General features: G+C 36.0%; 2 protein-coding genes across 3 annotated transcripts; one reads left to right on the top strand and one right to left on the bottom strand.

The window, feature by feature from the left end:
• Window positions 1-2,800: 2,800 nt before the first annotated feature.
• LOC129945671 (probable RNA-binding protein CG14230) lies at window positions 2,801-4,911 on the bottom strand. The gene is made up of 5 exons (XM_056055516.1): window positions 4,669-4,911; window positions 4,287-4,606; window positions 4,016-4,192; window positions 3,104-3,953; window positions 2,801-3,036 (listed from the first exon to the last, which is right to left on the bottom strand). The coding sequence occupies exons 1-5, from the start codon at window positions 4,859-4,861 to the stop codon at window positions 2,879-2,881; spliced, it is 1,698 nt and encodes a 565-aa protein (XP_055911491.1). The 5' UTR covers window positions 4,862-4,911; the 3' UTR covers window positions 2,801-2,878.
• A 2,928-nt stretch (window positions 4,912-7,839) lies between these two features.
• On the top strand, window positions 7,840-15,723 carry LOC129945814 (ubiquilin-1). Of its 2 annotated transcripts, XM_056055745.1 has the most exons (5): window positions 7,840-8,071; window positions 8,226-8,901; window positions 14,041-14,772; window positions 14,842-14,929; window positions 15,162-15,723. In XM_056055745.1, the coding sequence occupies exons 1-4, from the start codon at window positions 7,973-7,975 to the stop codon at window positions 14,916-14,918; spliced, it is 1,584 nt and encodes a 527-aa protein (XP_055911720.1). In that variant the 5' UTR covers window positions 7,840-7,972; the 3' UTR covers window positions 14,919-14,929; window positions 15,162-15,723. The 2 variants fall into 2 exon arrangements, with proteins under 2 accessions (XP_055911720.1, XP_055911718.1); XM_056055743.1 differs by having other exon boundaries at window positions 14,842-15,723.

The raw sequence follows: 15,723 nt of genomic DNA, 5'->3' as shown, positions 1-15,723 counted from the left end.
GGTGTGGAAAACGCGTACTGGCTACCATGACGTTTCGCTCCGCGGTAAAATCTATGAGCCTGAATCCGTTGTCGGAAGTGTTATCGTGCAGGCTGTTCTTCCCGATTACTCCACCAAAGATGTCTTCCCTTCCTAGCTTGGCATTAAAATCACCCAGGACAATTTTAATATCGTAGCTAGGACACTGCTCATATGTTTTGTCTAAGAGCTCGAAGAACATATCTTTGGTGTTGTCATCTTTCTCTTCTGTGGGGGCGTGCGCGCATATCAGGCTAATGTTGCCGAATTTAACCTTGATGCGTATGGCCATGAGGCGCTCATTGATACACCTATAGCTCAAGAATTCTTGCCTAAGTCTGGCTCCAATGACGAAGCCGCATCCAAATAAGCGCTGTTGGTTTTCGTGGTAGCAGTCACCATAATAAATATCGCAGTTTTTCATCCTCCAGGAAGTCACCCCGATGGCACAACCCCCAACCTGGAGGACCAGATTCTAAGTAAAACTTCAAGAATGGGGATCCGAAAAAAACCGCTCCTTATAGCCCTATAAGGTGTTCACTAAATGGTTCAACCTAACTGGAACTGTAGACGCCACCGTTGATTCTATCTCGGGAATTCCTTCGCTGCCGTCTGGATAAGGGTAGGTGCCTTAGTGGAAACACCTCTCCCTCCCCGGGATTATGGGTTTCGGGATTCTATTCCCCACCCTATACAAAATACAGTTGTAAACTTTAAGTTAAGTTTTTAGAAAAATCCAACTGACAACTTTTTTTTACAAAAAACGAAAACCTCGTTTCTACTCAAATATCTTGAGAACAAAGAAAGTTATAAAATTAAAACTTCTTGTATCTTACATAAATGTTGTTAATAATATTTTGTAAAGAGAATTAAGAAATATCGAAAGGCAGGGACCAATGGGAATGGGAAAAATTTACCGCGAAACATTCTTCGTCCGACTACTTTTTCGGACAAAACGAACACTTTTTGGCCTCTGTTCCCGGTATGATAAAAGCCTCATACTTTAATATACGACAAGAAAATAGTTAAAAGAGCTACCAAACTAAACCGTCTTTTTTAATTAAACTAATAATAAACCTTCATCCGACCACTTAAATGAAAAAAAAACATTGTTTTTGACGCATTTCCGTTTAAAATGTTCAGATGTTCAATAAAACAAAGAATAGTGTAAAATATTAACTGAACCAATCAAATTACAGCAATTAAATGAAATGAATATGCAAATCACATTTTCACTGTTTTCCCGTTTTTTGTTTAGCTTTGTAAACCCGGAGATTTAAGTAAGTTAAACAAAACTGGGGCTAGGTTGCCTAAAAGTCAGTGTATATACACTCTAGACATTTTTTTTTTAGAACTTTTGTTGCTCAATATGGTGTTCCTCAGGGCACTTTTTCTATCTATTACATATGTCTCTTGAGATTTTCATTTTTGGTGACAGCAATGAAGATTTTCAAAATTATAAAGTCCACCCATAGTTTTTTACGTTTTTGGTGTAAGATAATAGCCTTGGACTTAACCTTTCAAAATGCCAGACCTTAACTTTTACAAAAAAACGAATAGCGAGTGCATTTGAATATTGTATCTCACTGCAAAAACTCTGTTTCGGATTTAAGTGTACAATTCTGTTCCAAATTAGAGTGTAGACGCCACGTCATTTTATTGTCAATAAAGCAAGTTCTAAGCTTGGTCAAATAAAACGCTAGACAAAGAAATGTAATGATCTCCGTGTGACCTTTCCTTATACAATTACCGTGTTCTTCCTCATCTTGAATATGCTCCCTTTTACAAAGTCGTCGGTATATTCTCTCCAAGTCAACAATATATTTTTTGGTTCACTGTGGCGTACACGTACTTTTTAATTGTATTGATTTTTTTCAACATAATTGTTTCCGGATGCACCTAACCTACAATAACTTTGTAGTTGAGCTGAGTAAGGACTGCAACATCACCGAAGTCTACTCAAAGACTTTAGTGGTGAACGAGACAGGCGGGCCATCCAACTACCGCTGTTCAGCTCTTATAGCCAAAAGAAAGGCAAAAAACAAACTTGAGGTGGAAAATAACGCACACAGGCTATTCGCTTACCGATCAGCATGCATAACGACTCGTCCAAACGTTAAGTAAACCAACTAAACTGTTGATATACAAACAACTGCTCAGACCGGTTATCGCCTACAGTTTTCCGATATGGTTCACCATATCAAAAACTGCAATGGAAAAACTTAAAGTCTTCGAGAGGAAGATACAAAGGATATGCACTGATCTACAAGAAGCACTATAGTAATCGTAGAGTCTACAAAGAAGCTGAAATGAAGCCACTTGACCAGTTCCTTGCAGAGGTAGCAAGGAAGATAATCACCAAAGTCGCCAGCCACCCTAACCAATTAATGAGAAGGATGACCAATCAGGAACGACACCCGGACCCGAGATACATACCTTTGTGGTATGGATATCTTGGACAAACTCCCCACTGACGACGACGTCTCCTTCAACATACTACCGGCTGAACGCCTCCACACCCAACCAACCTCCATTAGGACAACCGGGACTGAACAACCCGAGATGAACCTCGCCAACGACACTCTTTTTTTGACCCATCGACTTCATGTTAAACACATGTTAATTTTTGTAAATCATCAATGTATAAAGTTAGGCCCCCTTTGTGCCAGCAATTGTTTTAATTTAAGTTATTGTTAAATATAATTAAGTTAGAATTAAGCTAAATGTATGGCTCAATAAATTTAAAAAAAAAATGTATGATTTAAAAGATCCCACCACGAACTTATTGGTATTATATAATCATTAGTTTATTTATAAAAAATAATATAAACATTTATGTATATGCATATTAGTATAAGTCTTATCTGCTACGTATCGACTTTTGTTTTCCTATGCCTTTTAATTGTTTCTTTGATTTAGTGATCTTTTTATTAATAATGTTTTTCAGTTTATTTTTAACTTCATCATAATTTACAATCTTCTCTGACAGCTTATTGGATCGGAAAAATGATTTGCCTTCTGTTGAATGAGAACAAACATAACATTAGAAACAAAAATTTACATAAGCGCTCGATAATAAACTCACCTTTCAATCTAACATCGTTCTTTGACATGAAAAAAGATTCCACGAACAATTTTGGTTTTGCAGATTTTTTCGACTCTTTGATTTTAACTGTTTGACTTTCATCTTCCACGATTTTAGGTTTACTTTCTTGTTCGTTTTCAGATTCCGAAGATGAATCATATGAAAAAGGATTAACTTCACCAGTTTTGTCTGTTTTGCTTATCAGTATTTTCTCTTTTGATGTTCGTTCCTCATTAACCTCATTTTCATCTGAGGCTGCTCTGCCAAACATGCTGAGTAGGCTAAAGCCATCACCTCTTACTTTGAGAGAGTTCGATAAATTTTCACTAACCATGTAGAAAACTTCTTTCGAAACTTTTTTCTCTTTGGTCTGGGGAATTACATTTTCTTCGTCATCTTCTTCTTCTACCTCCATTGGTTCAGCTTGTTTACGTTTGATCAAGAATTGATCTTGATTTTCTTTCGACGGATCATAACGCAACATATTTAATTTGTTCTTTTTAGGATCCTTGCCTTGGGTGGTATTGGAGAACTTAGTACCTACAACTTGCTCCAAGATGCCATATTGCCAATCTCGTTCACTGTTTTCATTTTTCACGGGTTCATCTTCATCGACCTTATCAACAAACTTACTGTCAATTTTGAAACGTGGATCTAGACTCATTTTTGATTGCAATTTCATTAAGGCGGCACCCTTTGCCCCTTCATATTCTGGCTTCATGGCAAAGTCGTTGGCAACCGAACCCTCCTCCTGATCTGAGTCATCTTGGAACAGTTGCTTTGCATCCGATGGAGTGTTTGTATCTTCTTCATCGTTATCGAAAAAGATTTGTTTGTTTTTAGAAGCATCCTAAGTGAATACAGAAAGAATTATTTGTAAAACAAATATTTTCCAGGTTTTTAATTACTTACCACTGAAGCAAGAGATTTTTGAATCAGCGACTTTTGAAGCTGATACTGGTTCTTTTTCTTATTTACGGACTCTTTTCGCTTCTTGTCGGCATCGAAAGACTTATCGCTCAGGAGTTTGACTTCTTTTTGTTTGCCTATCACAGTAATAGGCGCAGCATTGGTTCCTTCAATAACAATCTACAAGAATAAAATAATATATTAAATGATAACTGATTCAAATTTTTGATCATAAAGGAAAAGATTTGGAGTGGCTTTATAAGGGCGAGTTTACCTTTCCATTTCGCATAGAATTGGCAGCCCTCTTCTTTGTAATCAGGACGGGTTCTCCGTCGTCAAATAGATTTTCATCGTCAGGCTCCGCAACATCTTCAGTATCGAAAAACTTTTTTGACTTATTAGGAACTTCATTGTACTGAACTTGAGCTTCATTATATGGAACTCTGAGTTCATAATTATTAGTGCTAGGTGTTTTGGATGATTTCTTTGAACTTTCTTCTCGTTCTCGTTTAAGTCGTTCCAGGAAACTCTCTTTGGCAACAGAAACTTTAACATATTCCCCATTGATTTCCTTGTTATTAAGCTTTCTTAAGCCTTTAAGTAAAGTAGTTTTTAGCAATTATTTAAACAAAAGAAATCAGAAAAAGAAAACTTACAATAATCCACATCGTCATTGTAGAGATTGAGTGTTACAAAAGCTAAAAGTTTAACATTGCTGGGGTCAACTAAGTTTTCTTTTGCTTTTAGTTCAACGTTTGTTACATCGCCGAAGTCTTGAAATGCTTTTTTAACTTCATTTTCATTTGTACCAGCGGGTAAATTACCAATAAAAAATCTCTGAGACTGCATCGAAAACTATTTATTTATTTCTTCTTCGGGGTGCACGTGCGGTGATGATGTTTTGTTTCAAATGTCATAACAAATGATTGAGTTCAGGTAAGAATGAATTAAGTAGGTCTGTTCGTTTAAGTTTATGAAAAAAGGAAAATGCGTGTTCGTTGCTCTTATTATCAGTTAGAAATCTTGGAAATAAGTTGTCCATATTAGTAATTCGTAGCGGTATGGATGGTTATAGCCTTTTCACACTAAACCCAAAACCGGGTTTTCGGCAAAAAGTTTTCTAAAATCCGAAAATCGTTTACACTGAACATTTACACGTTTTATTTGACATTTAAATTTATTTAACACCGGCTGTCAAATTTTGTATTGATGAAAAAATGTGTGAGTAAAAAGTTTTGTTCTTCTGAAATTATTTGTGGAAATAAAAGGAATTCTAAACAATTCAAATTGATTTTAACGTAACGCTTGCTCGTCTCAAAGAAGAGTTTCAACTGAAGTTCTGGGGACGGGTGGAATAGGCTCACGACTGGAACCAACAAGAACTACAAGCTCGCTTGGCTGCAGCTATCCTCTTTCTTCACTTCAACCGGTCCGAACAATTCACTAAGGAGAAGCTAATTGTCTAGAAAATATATCATAGAATCAACATTAAACAAAACCGTTGCGATACAAATTAATTTTTTTAAACATTTTCATCTGCTTTCACAACAAATTCAATCTAAAATACTGAGCTTGTGACTATTCCTTGTGCTGGCCAAATGTCTCTCAGAATCACAATATATTGTGGCCGTCCGAGCAACTTATAGGTGGCGTTGAGAAGATTCTAAACGATTTCGTGTAGGTCCTCATGGCCGAAGCAGAAAAGGCCAATTCCTAGTTTCAGATTCGAACCAATGTCACACTCATCCAGAGCGAGCACTGAAGCTTTTATGATGCGCTGCAATTTGTCCATAACTATCTCTTTGACTTCTTTCTTTGTGAACTCCCCTGGCTTGTCCAAAGCACTTAGGATCTTCTTAATGTTGGCATCGCTGTCCATCAAGATAGCCCACTGTTGTGGTTTTATTCACTGGAACAACGATTCTCACATTGTGGAATGTTTCGGCTCAAATTTTCGTAGCCCGCTGCGACGAAGGCGAAGAAGAAGAGATTTTCTTCCATACTTATTTTCCTCCACAAATGAACTTATCTCCTTTCTCATATCTCCCAAACCCTTTTGATTTAACGGAGTTACCGGAAAGCCTTTCTCCAGTTAGTAAGCGAAAGCATCGAACATATTTGTGGCGACGAGTTCCATTCCATATTCTGTAAATAAAAACAAAAAGCATAAATAAATAATATTACTTAAAACGACCAAAATTATTTCAAAATGAAATATTTCTTTTGACAGCAGCCATCAGCTGTTTTGTTTACATTAGTTTGAGTACTAAATGGTTCGAAAGTTTTATTTGCTTAGTTCAAGTTTGAATTTCTACTAGTTTTCTAAAATAAAATAAATTAGGTGGCGCAACAGTCCGTTGTGAACCAGGGCCTAGTGACTTACAACTCTCAAAGTCTCAACCATTCCTGTGTCGAGTACTGTTGTCAGGAATAGAAGGGACCTACAATTTTGAGGCGAATCCGAACGGCTAATTTGAAAAAGCAGAGAAGAGATTGTCAATTCCTCGCAAGAGGCAGTACCTGCGAAAATATTTTATTTTTAAATTAAGGTGGCACAGGCAGGGATTGAACCCAAGACCCCTTGCATGACAGTCCAACGATTTCTAGAGTTTTATATACATAAAATGTATGGGAAAACTTGAGTTTTCGATGTTACCTACATCGATGTAACCTACGGCTAAGACCGATAATTTCGCGAAATCCGAGTTTTGGACGTGGTGTGAAAAGCCTATTATCTCGCCATCTATAAACTACCAAACTTTTCTTTTTTTTGGTCAGTTGCCAGCTTTTTCATGAGGTTTCCATTTAGGGGCTTCTTGTTTTGCTTACAATTTTTGTAAACAATCTGTCTGTTAAAATGGATGTGACTCGGTCAAATTTGGTTCGTATGCATTTGGCTCTGAGTCAATTGGCTTTGTCGTGCATACCCCACCTATTGAAATTTTTGTTGTTGTTTTCTATTTTCAAATAAAATGTCTCGAAAAGTAACTTTTTCAATTAGTTTGTTTATTTTTGATGTTTTATAGTTTAAGCATAGGTTTTGTCGGGTTTATTTTAAGGCTCAATACTTTAGTTTGAAAATGGGTTTAAATTTTCCATGAATAACATAAACTTAAGTTTAGTTTACCAAAAACAAAATCAGAATTTATCTAGGCACTATTAATGTAGTCTATTAAGTCTACATACATAACTTAAAACTTTAAACAAAAAGTAAAAAACTGAGAAATTCTAAATCTTATGAAGAAGTTTTACCATACCTATATATTTACCTACTAAAGGGCTACTAAAGTTAAGGAAAAGATGGACTAACGTGAAAATGACAACTAGAAGTCGGAATCTAGGAGGTCAATGTCGAATTGCAAAGTACAGTCTGTATAAAAAGTGCTATGTACGGGCCATACTGCTTTCCTGTGTGGGATCGCTCTAAGATTTGAAAAAGGTTCGATTTTAGGTACATAAATAATTTCTAGCATTGGAATACTAGAAGACATACAAACTTTTTTTTGTTTTATTTTAAAAGCTTATATTTTATAAAGAAAAATAATCAGATCTTTCATCATTGAAACAGCAGGAAATCTTTTCAAAATAAACAATTTGTGTGTGTGCTCTTTGTGAAACTTTCAAAATTATTTAAAAATAGTAACAAATGTTTCCTTGATCTAAAATTGCAATTATTATTGCATTTGAGGTCCATTGTGGAAGACACAAGAATGACATCAGAAAATTCTAGCCTGAATTCACTCTATATTAAGTGCTGCCAATCTTCTTTTTTCCCTAATTTACTTTAGTTTCGTTAAATTTTAGTTATCACTTGCTTCGTCAAAATTAATTGTACGAACGAAGTGACGAATTAGTTTTTTTTCACGAATTTTATTTTTCTGCTTCGTGAAAGTTACAATTTTCAATTTCTGCTGTGTTCAAATTAAAATTGTGAAATATCCCCAAAAATATTGCAACACGATGGCAGAAGGAGGTGATAAAAATAAAATTGTTGTGACTGTTAAAACACCAAAGGACAAGCAGAACATCGAAGTCGATGAAGATGCCGAAATCAAAGATGTAAGTTCTCGGTGTTTCTGCGTGTACTTCTCTCAATGTCTATTCAACTTGAGCAGACCGATTGACTAATTAAAACGAAAAAAATAAATTTCTCCCCTCAGAGTTGTGAAATTGTTGTCTGTTTGAAAATCTTTTTATTTACTTGCCATTTCAGTTCAAAATCTTGGTTGGGCAAAAGTTTGAAGCTGATCCCGATCAATTAGTTTTGATTTTCGCTGGAAAAATTATGAAAGACACCGACACCCTCAAGACGCACAACATCAAAGATGGCTTAAGTGTGCATTTGGTGGTGAAGACCCCGACAAGGCAGCAAGCCGCTGAGCCTCGTCCCCAGGCAGATGTTCGCCAGACACCATTCGGCTTGAATCAACTAGGCGGTCTGGCAGGGATGAACGCCTTGGGTGCTGGCTCTAACACCTTCATGGACTTGCAGGCTCGCATGCAAAGTGAGCTGTTGAACAACTCAGACTTGTTGAGCACCCTACTGGACAACCCTATGGTCCAACAAATGATGAACAACCCGGAAACTATGCGAACACTTCTATCATCGAATCCACAGATGCAGGACTTGATGCAAAGGAACCCGGAAATCTCACATATGTTGAACAATCCGGAGTTGTTGCGCCAGACTATGGAATTGGCTCGCAATCCGTCGATGTTGCAAGAGCTGATGAGGTCCCACGACCGGGCTATGTCTAACCTGGAAAGCGTCCCTGGAGGCTATAACGCTTTGCAGAGAATCTATCGTGACATCCAGGAGCCCATGTTAAATGCAGCTAGTGAATCGTTTACTAGGAACCCCTTCTCGGGACTTGTAGAGAACTCCTTAGGTGAGTAATAATTGCTTTGAAAGTGATAACTGATAATAAATTGAACTTAAGTAGTCTTAAGTTGAAGGTGTTGGTTTTCTGAAGATTGCCATGACTAATCTCATTGGACCTTGGAGGGGGGTTCACATTTCTTTAATTTATCCGACAAACGTGAACGTTTAGATTTTGATAAATTTAAATTAGCGCTTTGGTATTAATTTTTGAATACAATTCGAGTCAAAACATTTCGGAATCCAAATATTAATGAGGCAATGCAAGTAAAACACAACAACAAATTTGATAGATAGCGGCGATAAAAGATTTGGCTTATGATAGAAGTTAACAAAAGCTAAAATTTAATTTGATTAGGTAGGAAGTTGAGATGTTCCCATTAATTAAATTTAGTAAATGTTTTTACGATTTTGCTTCTTTTTTTTTAAATGCATAAAGAAGTCTGAGCGTTATGATGACTCGGTTAAGCTATCACAGATGAGATGTGCTTTGTTGTTTTTTTAAATGTTTCTTTTGCCTGATTCAATGAGCCTTCGATTAAGTCAATTTGTTATTGGTATCAACTTTTTTCTTCAAATAATTACTTGGAAGGAGGATAGGATTGAAAAAGAGATACCGACGCGATGAGTGGGAAATATTGAGTCTGGTAAAGCATTCCATATTTATTTAGGACGTCTAAAAAGAAGTATATCTGTAGTTCACAGTACGTTGGAAATTGCGAAGAGTAGAAAAACTGAGGAAAAACCCTCAACACTTAGCAGTTTTTTTTGGAGACTTCCAATATGTGCTAACTCCACAAGAGATGGCTTGTGACGCCCATGCATAGAACTGAAAGCTGTTCAATTTCCTTAGTTGAGTTTTCGAAGCATTAAATTTAACTTGGTTTTTGATTTCCTACTTGACAATGCTCTCAAGATCAGATTTTAATGAGCTTATCATACGCAGCCGTTGGTTGTCCACATCCAAAGGACAAAAATTAGAATTTAAAAGCAAATAGGAAAACCTGAGGGTACTGTAAACAGCGAAACAATTAAGTGGGTTAGGAGTTTCAGATGACAAACAAACTATTAAATACATTTGAAATATGAAGTGCAATAATTGCGGTCATAAGCAACTTCTGATAGTTGTCTGTGACCTGGTTATTATACCAATTGTTAGTAAGTGTAATAGATTAAGTTATTCATTTATTGAGGTACAATTGAAGCGTTTGAATGAAGAAGGGGGTAAGTGACATTTGTATGTAAATTTATAAGAGTAAGATGGAATAAGTAATAGAATTTGTCCATGAAGTTTTTTTACCGTTTCAAGTGGATGCAAAAGTGTTCCCGGCTACTACAAAATTATTTGAAATTTGTTTGTAGTTACGCTGATTTTTTTTAAATACGAATTTTAAATTCGACTGCTGCGACAAGATCAGAATCCCAAAATTATATAGTAGCTAGTCCGTCTTGGAATTTTTATAGTTTTACAAATAAGCACACTTTAGGAAACCCGGGTCTAGAGATCTCTCCAAATAAAACCAAAAGGCCTTCAATATCAACGTTATAATATCATTAAACTTATAACAACAAACTAAAATATTTTATTCATAATAACAGAAAATAAGTATTATTGATTTTTACCGTTAGTTTCGTCACAGTAAAAACCGTTTTTGAAATATATGACTGTTAATAAAAATAGCAGTGCATGACAAAGCACTAGATCTATTACGTAAGAAGTAAGGAAAACTGTAATAAGTTATATGAAAGTATACAAATAATTTTAGCTTACAATTAGTACTTTGTTGCATAACCTTGGTTTTGTATGATGCCTCGCATCTACGTGGCATCGAGTCCACTAAATCCTGACGCGTCTCGACTGGTATTGCGTCCAACGAATCACGCACTGCTTCCCACAATTCTTTGGAATTCTTGGGTTGTGATGGGGTTAAGGTCGGGGGATTTAGCGGGCCACTCCATAACGGATAACTTCTTCTGCGCAAACCATGATTTTGCCTTTTTTGACGTATGCTTTGGGTCATAGCTCTTCAGCATAGGTTAACATAACATCCTCGAGAATTTTTACATACTGCGTTGCATTCCTTATACCCCCCATGGGATAAATAGGCCCGACCCCGTAATATGAAAAGCAAGCCCATATCATAACTTTTCCTCCACCATGCTTCACTGTTTATATAGTGTACCGTGGATCGTATGCTGCATTTTAGGGTCTTCTCACATATTCTCGACGACCATTGGACCCAAAAAGGACGACTTTGCTTTCATCGCTCCACAGAACATTCCTCCATTTCACTTTTGCCCAGCTGGTAACCGCGCTTATAAAAGACGTCTTCGTAATGTTACAGCGCTACCAGACAGTTGAAGTCCATTTCTTGTTTTCCTAGAGCCTATGGAAGGGTTCTGTTTTGCTAACTGAACAATTTGTCTGTCAGTTCTTTCAGTAGTCATCCTTTTTGGGCCTCACGTGTTCAGTTTATTTTGCCATTAAGGCGTTACTGACCATTTTTGCTGCGCAGCCTAGGATGTCTTGAATATTTTGGTAGGTTTTTCCCTCCAAACGCATAAGCGGATCGCTTCGCACGACCCCGTCTGCGGCACTGGACACCTTGCTCTACCTTACACCTCTTGACATATTTAGCAAACAAATAGCTGGCCACTCCGTAATTCTAAGGTACTTAGAATCAATTCCAAAGCATACAGACTACACCATCCCAATATCCCAACTACAATTCGACAGAAATTTCCAGATTTCTATACCTACCACATCTTTTTGGGAGGATAGGACATTCTTGGAGGATGAGTCAATCCATTTTTACACAGATGGCTCAAAAACCAAAAAAAGGGGTTGGTGGCGGTGTGTACTCTGAACGACTGAAATTAAGTCTCTCATTCCGCCTTCCCAATCATTGTAGCGTGATCAAGGCGGAACTTTTGGCGATAAAAGAAGTCTTGCCTTGGCTCAAAGAAAACGTGATATCAACATCTGATATCCGTATTTTCTCCGATAGCCAGGCCGCTATTAAATCTCTGGACTCTGTCTCTACAAACTCTATAACAGTCCATAACTGTCGATCATCTCTAATGGAGATGGCGCAAGAGTTTAATATTCACCTTTGCTGGGTGCCGGCCCATAGAGACATTCCAGGTAACTGTAAGGCAGATGAACTCGCCAGTAACGGTACAGTACGGCCCATTCTACCACGTTTGGCAAGTACTGGCATACCAATCGGTATTTGTAAACTGCTGCTAACGCAAGACGCTGCGAGGAGGGTAGGCACAAGGTGGAACAACATCACCACGTGTCAAGTCACAAAAAACATCTGGCCAACACTGGATTTAAAACATGCAAGGTACTTGCTCTCTCTAAGCAGATTTCATATAAGCCCGATAATAGGTGTCATAACCGGACACTGTCTAATAGAAAAGCACGCCACGAGACTAGGCGTATTCTCAAATGACTTTTGCAGAAGCTGTATGGACGATCTAAACGATCTAAATCATATAGGTATAATTAGCCTCTCTAGTTTCGTAAGAACTCAAGTTGGTTGTATTGATCTTAGGAGGAAGCCTCAAGATTCATGTGGTATCACAATGGGCCATTAAACTGGCCTAAGTGTGTCCGTTTCCATCTTGGACAGCCACTATAACCTAACCTAACCTCCCTCCAAACGCAGTTTTGGAAAAAGTTTTAGAATTGTTTCGGTGCAGTGTCTTTACCGTCCCATTGTTTATTTTTGAGGCAATATTTTTAATTTTTTTATATATTTACTAGTATGTTAAAAATACTTAAAACTTTAAATAGTAAAATATTTACTTACCGAAAATTAAAAAAAAAAAAATAATGTTTAACCTTCTTAATTATCAAATCAAAGACACTGCTATTTTTATGAACACTCTATATTCAGAGAGTTTGAAATAATGTGTGTTCACCGGGAAAAGTAGACTATAACTTCAAGCTAAAAGTCTCTGATATGAAACGAAAGACCGTTTCAAGTAACATGTTAAGTTTTTTTGTAAGAATTTCGGTTATTTAAATAATTGACAATCAAATAAAATGGGACCAGCACTGCTATTTTAATGAACACAAATGTAAGTAATAAGTGCGTTTATTTTATTGTTTTCAATTCTTTTTTTGTCCATAATTTGGTGTCGATTTAGTTTTTGGTGACGAAAATTTTTAAGTTTTTGAAAATATTGTGAACAAGGAAAAACAAAATTATTGGGTTTGTCCGACGTATTTACTTACGCTTTTTATTACATGAAGCTAGTAATCTGTTTTTGAAGCTTTATGAACACAAAAATACATTCATTGCAAAAATATAAATCGATAAAAACAATGTTTTCTCAAATTAGCCGTTCGGATTCTGCTTAAAACTGTAGATCCCCTCCATCCCTGACAAAATTATTTGCACAAAAGAATGGTTGGATAGTTGAAGTCACTAGGACCTAATTTGACTTATTAGATCTTACAAACACAATTAAGGCTGAAATTACTCGTAAACTTCGAAAAAAAGCATTTTAAGTAGCTACTGAAAGAAGACAAAAGTTTCATAAGATTATCATATTTTTCAAAATGTATTACGATTTGGATTTTATTTCTTACTGCACAAGCAGGGATTGAAAATAAGACCTCATCACGGCCAGCACGGATACTACGTATGTAGATCTAAAGTTTACAAATTACAGCGAATCAGAAAATATTAAATTGTGTATGTATGTTCGTAATTGTAAAGCTCTCGGCCAAAATTGTGATCATAAACGTAAACAAACAGCACAAGCTCTGTGTCAGCAAGCCTGTGATTAGTGATCACTGATCAGGCTATGATCGGAATAATTTTTTTCGTCTGCATATCCAAGAATTTTTAGCATTCAAAACTATCCATTAGGTTTAGTCGATCATCTTTTGAATCGGGCCATTTAATTCAACCGGCAATTCTTTGATCGTTTTAAGGAAATCTTTCTTTTTGTTTTAAATATGTTTTATTGGAATCTTTCTAAAGGGTTTCATATTAAAGAATATTTTTGATCTCCTTCACTTACTTAATCTTCGTCACGTATTTTGTGTTCAAACGGCTTCTACCGCAAAACTTAAAATGTGTGTACTACAAATCAAATCAAAAAATTCTAACATATAATTCTACAATTTCAGGTGAAAATCCTCAACAAGGTACAGAAAATCGAGAACCCTTACCTAATCCCTGGGGAGGTGCAAACAACCAAAGCGGTGGACAAACAGGCGGAGGGGCAAATACTACTGGACTACCAACAGCAGGACTCCTCAATACCCCGGCTATGCAAAGTTTAATGCAACAAATGAGCGATAGCCCTCAAATGATGCAGAGTCTGCTTAATGCCCCATACACTCGTAACATGATGGAAGCTATGTCTGCTGATCCTGATATGGCAGCACGCATTATTAACACAAGCCCAATGCTTGCTAATAATCCGCAATTGCAGGAACAAATGCGAACTATGATGCCACAATTCCTACAGCAAATGCAGAACCCTGATGTTTTATCAATGATGACTAATCCTCAAGCGCTAAATGCAATTCTTCAAATTCAACAAGGAATGGAACAACTGCGTGCCGCAGCACCAGGTGTCGTTGGTTCGATGGGTATTCCGCCACCACCACCAGGTTCAAATACTCCAAATACTACAACAACCAATTCGCCGACAACACAACAAACCGGCACCGGCGGAACTAATACCACAGCTCCTCCAGCTGCCGATCCCCAATTGTTTAATGAATTTATGTCGAGAATGATGAATGGCATGTCGAGCGGTGCTAATACAAATCAACCGCCAGAGGAAAGATACTCTTCACAACTAGAACAGCTAACTGCTATGGGATTTGTCAACAGAGAAGCTAATTTACAAGGTAACTTAAGTCAATGTCAATTAAACAAATCAGTAATTTTTAATTGATTTTTTTTAAATTTTATTGCAGCACTCATCGCAACGTTCGGTGATATAAATGCAGCTGTTGAACGACTTCTTGCGTTAAATCAATTATCCTTAAGTTAACGTCATTAATTGTAAGCTCTTTGAAGTTTATATAACTTTACATTTTAATTTGACTTAACAATATGTTGCATTGGTCATATTTTTTACAAATATATTAAAGTATTTTTTGTTGCATCTACTTCTACTTTCTACATACTTATAAAATACAACAAATACAAACAAAAATAAATAAATTACCGCTATACGAATGGTTATATAAAAATCATATACCTACATACATTTATTTTTGCTTTAAAATTTCAGGCTGGCGATTGCAACAATCAAAATTAAGAGCAAAACAAAAATTTAATTCGTTGCACAAGTAACAAACGATGAAATACATTTTTATCAAAGGGTTTAATTTTATGAGCTTATTTTGGTTATAATTATTATTAATAATATAATATTTTACGGTATAATGAATAATGAGATAAAAGCAGAAATATATAGAAATATTATCTGTGCTAAAACTAAAAGTAATTGCAATGTGTTATTTTGTAATTTGCAGTATGTTTCAAAAATTTAGTGTGGATTAAAAAAAAAAGAAAAATTTAAATAAAATGGAGTTATTTCTCTTTCAAAACAAATAACCACTACCTTTATTATTTTTGCTTTGATCTTCATTTTCAAATGAAACAATTATGGTAAATCTTTTTCTCTGTGTAATATATATATAAAACTAATATTATATGTCATTCCAGGAACAAAAAAATTGTAAAAACAAAACAAACGATTTTATTGTTAACACGCATCAGCGAAATTGATTATGAAATATATTTCGTTTATTTTCAAATAAAATAAAGACATATATAAAATTAAAATATAA

The sequence above is a fragment of the Eupeodes corollae genome, chromosome 2 (assembly GCF_945859685.1).
Source record: "Eupeodes corollae chromosome 2, idEupCoro1.1, whole genome shotgun sequence".
Taxonomy (NCBI): Eukaryota; Metazoa; Arthropoda; class Insecta; order Diptera; family Syrphidae; genus Eupeodes; species Eupeodes corollae.
Note: the sequence above shows the minus strand (reverse complement) of the source record. Positions and strands in the feature narration are given on the sequence as shown.